The sequence below is a fragment of the Hyaena hyaena genome, unplaced genomic scaffold, assembly GCF_003009895.1.
Source record: "Hyaena hyaena isolate Hyena2069 unplaced genomic scaffold, ASM300989v1 scaffold_252, whole genome shotgun sequence".
In the NCBI taxonomy this organism is placed as follows: domain Eukaryota; kingdom Metazoa; phylum Chordata; class Mammalia; order Carnivora; family Hyaenidae; genus Hyaena; species Hyaena hyaena.
The window spans coordinates 1817991-1821688 of NW_024080884.1; the positions used below are offsets into that span (position 1 = coordinate 1817991).

The 3698-nt window shown below is 42.5% G+C and overlaps 1 protein-coding gene across 1 annotated transcript; it reads left to right on the forward strand.

The window, feature by feature from the left end:
• The first annotated feature begins 704 nt into the window (after nt 1-704).
• LOC120240367 (olfactory receptor 4D10) lies at nt 705-1640 on the forward strand. Its single transcript, XM_039245083.1, has one exon. It carries the CDS (start codon nt 705-707, stop codon nt 1638-1640), a length of 936 nt encoding a protein of 311 aa, XP_039101014.1.
• The last annotated feature ends 2058 nt before the right edge of the window (nt 1641-3698 follow it).

Below are 3698 nucleotides of genomic sequence, written 5' to 3' on the forward strand. Positions count from 1 at the left end.
GGGTAAAGGGGCATTAAGGAATCTACTCCTGAAATCATTGTTACATTATATGCTAACTAACTTGGATGTAAATTAAAAAATAAATTATTTTATAAAAATTTGCTTTGTGAAAGACCCCACAAAGAGTGAAAAGACAAGCTATAGACTGAGAGACAATATTTACAAGCCACATGTCCACCAGATAATACATAATATCTATATATGAACTAGATATATAAAGAACTCTGAAGCTTCAACAGTAAAAAAAAAATTTTTTTTAATTAATGGCAAAAGCCAAGGGGAGTGGGGGGTGGGAAATCATATAGACCGTAAGCTTGCAATGGCTGGAAACATGTCTTACTTTGTATGCTTCAGACAGTTCCTGACATTCAATCAATTTGTGTGGAATAAAAGCATAAAATTTAAAAACCAAAATAAATAAAATATGCTATGTAAATGTCCCTACCTAACATGAATGCATATTCTTTCCAAAATTAGTTTCATAGGAAAAGACTTATTGAATGACTTTGCATGTGATCATTTGATTTGATCACCAAAGAGATTACAATCTTAAAAAGTTGAGCGGCTCAACACATCACAAGCACTAGAGCCACGTGGGCAAGATTCTGAATTGCGGTCTTAGTGCTTAGGAAGAAAATAAAATAAACAGCCAAGTACTTTCATAGGGAGTAGCTTGGAACAAAAGAGAAAAAGAAAATGACTTCATGGAGCTGAGAAACTGCACCAGGGTGAAAGAATTTACTTTCCTTGGCCTAACCCAGAATCAAGAGCTGAGCTCGGTCTTATTTCTTTTCCTGCTTCTGGTGTACATGACAACTCTGCTGGGAAACCTCCTCATCATGGTCACTGTGTCCTGTGAGCCTCGCCTTCACACCCCCATGTACTTCCTGCTCCGTAATTTATCTATTGCCGACATCTGCTTTTCCTCCATCACTGCTCCCAAGGTTCTGGTAGACCTTCTGTCACAGAGAAAGACCATCTCCTTCAATGGCTGCTTCACTCAGATGTTTTTCTTCCATCTTATTGGGGGGGTGGACGTATTTTCTTTGTCAGTGATGGCGCTGGATCGATATGTAGCCATCTCCAAGCCCCTGCACTACGTGACCATCATGAGTAGAGGTCGTTGCATTGGACTCATAGTGGCCTCCTGGGCAGGGGGCTTTGTCCACTCCATTGTGCAGATTTCCCTGTTACTGCCACTCCCGTTCTGTGGACCCAATGTTCTTGACACTTTCTACTGTGATGTCCCCCAGGTTCTTAAGCTCGCCTGTACAGACATTTTTATGCTTGAGTTGCTGATGATTTCCAATAATGGACTGCTCACCACACTGTGGTTCTTCTTCCTCCTGGTGTCATATATAGTCATATTGTTAGTAGTGAGGTCTCAAGCAGGGGAGGGCAGGAGGAAAGCCATCTCCACCTGCACCTCCCACATCACTGTGGTGACCCTGCACTTTGTGCCCTGCATCTATGTCTATGCCCGGCCCTTCACTGCTCTCCCCACAGATAAAGCCATCTCTGTCACCTTCACTGTCATCTCCCCACTGCTGAACCCATTGATCTATACTCTGAGGAACCAGGAGATGAAGTCAGCCATGAGGAGACTGAGGAGAAGACTCATGCCTTCTGACAGGGAATAGACAGGTAGCTCCTTCCTTCTCACCACCCTTGAAAACGTTTGTCCATGAAATAAACTGCTATTTATTCAAGGATTTCTAATTAATTTTTATATTTCCACTAAGACCCAGAGGACTTTCAAAGATTCTGCTCAGCATGCAATAATAATGACAAAATCTGGGTTTCATGTTACAAAAGAAATCGAATTGTTAACCAGAGAGGTACATGTTGCTTTTCCAATATAGCCTTGGAAGAAATAAGGAAAACAGAATCAAAATATACTCAGTGTTATCAATTTGGAATTTTCTATTCTTGAGATACAATTGTGTAAAAATAAATAAAGGAAACCTCACTGAGGTGCGCCTGGATGGCTCAGTCAGTTAAGCGTCCAACTTCAGCTCAGGTCATGATCTCGCAGTTTGTGGGTTCAAGCCCCGCGTTGGGCTCTGTGCTGTCAGCTCAGAGCTTGGAGCCTGCTTCAGCTTGGAGCCTGTGTCTTTCTCTGACCCTCCCATGCTCACGTTCGCTCTCTCTCTCTCTCTCTCTCTCTCAGAAATAAATAAAACATTAAAAGAAAAAAAAGGAAACCTCATTGAAAATGGAGTGGGGGAGCTCTCACACTACCACTGGCTGTAGGAGGCATGCCTGGCCTTCCCCAGCAGGAGGAGGGAAGAATTTCTCCTTGCCCAGCAACAGCCCAGCCAATGAGAACTCAGCAAAAACAGCCCCTCCCAGCTTCCTCCTTCCAAACGATAAAAGCAAGGTTCTCTCCCCTGTTTTTGCCATTTGCCTATGGTCTGCCATAGTTTGCTTGTTCTGAATAACAGTTCCTGGACCATTCCTAAATAAACTCATCCTGCAGGCAAAATAACTGGCTCTCTTGTTTTGTAAGATCAACATTACATGGTGACCATAAAGGAACCTGAAGGAGATGAACCCCTAAGGAACTAATGGCCCCCGGGAGCGTGTGAGGTACACACTGGAGCACCTTGCGCTCTCTGTTCCCCTGAGTGATCGTTTTCATTTTGGTTCCACCAGATCTAGGTTCCCTCCTCCTGGTTAAGCTACACAATGTTATCTGGGATTTATTGGTTGGTTGGTTAGTCGGTTAGTTGGTTGTTTTTAGGACGGCACTGCCCTTTCTTGTGACTACTCTTCTGTTAACCGAGTCTGTGATTTTGAGTACTGGCACTTGAATCTGCCAAATTCTCTCAGGAAAGTCCTCCTTCTGGGCCTCAGTCTGGTTTTATGTTTAAAAACTGTGGTCTCAGGGCCACTGGATGGCTCAGTGGGTTAAGAGTCTGACTTTGGCTCAGGTCATGATCTCATGGTTCATGGGAGCAAGCCTGGTGTTGGGCTCTGTGCTGACAGCTCAGAGCCTGGAGCCTGCTTCCCATTCTGTGCCTCTCTCTCTCTGCCTCTCCCTCACTCACAGTTTCTCTCTCTCTCTCTCTCAAAAAAAAAAAAAAAGAATAAACATTAAAAAATAATGTTAAACATGGAGGAGGGCACTCATGGAGATGAGCACTGGGTGTTATGTGGAAACTAATTTGACAATAAACTATTTGTAAAAAAATAATAATAATAATGTTAAACTATTTAAAAAAAAAAAAAAAAAACTATGGTCCCTCCTGAGGAGCACTTTAAACTAATTGGACCAACTTAATCAAAATTAATTTAGAACTCCAGTGGCCATTAGAGGGCACTTTTGATCTTCTCAAACTTGCTTTTCTTGGATTAGAGGAGCACAGCTCTAAACTAACACAAATGAGCACCAGGGTGGCTCAGTTGGTTAATAGGGTCATGGTCTCCTGGTTCATTGAGTTCAAGTCCATCATCAGGCTCTCTGCTGTCACTGCAGAGACTGCTTCAGATCCTCTGTCTCCCTCTCTCTCTGCCCCTTCCCCACTGGTTCTCTCACTCTCTCTCAAAATAAATAAATATCCTTTTAAAAAACAAACAAATAAATAATAAAATAACAGAAACAGATGGGATGCCTGTTTCAGCTGGTGTTGAGGCTTCCAAGTGTATTCAGGAGTCTCAAATCACCTCTTTATAAAATACCATTTCTAAATTAACTA

Excerpts from the sequence above, each read along its gene's own strand:
- LOC120240367 (XM_039245083.1), top strand. The coding sequence starts at position 705 with ATGGAGCTGAGAAACTGCACCAGGGTGAAAGAATTTACTTTCCTTGGC.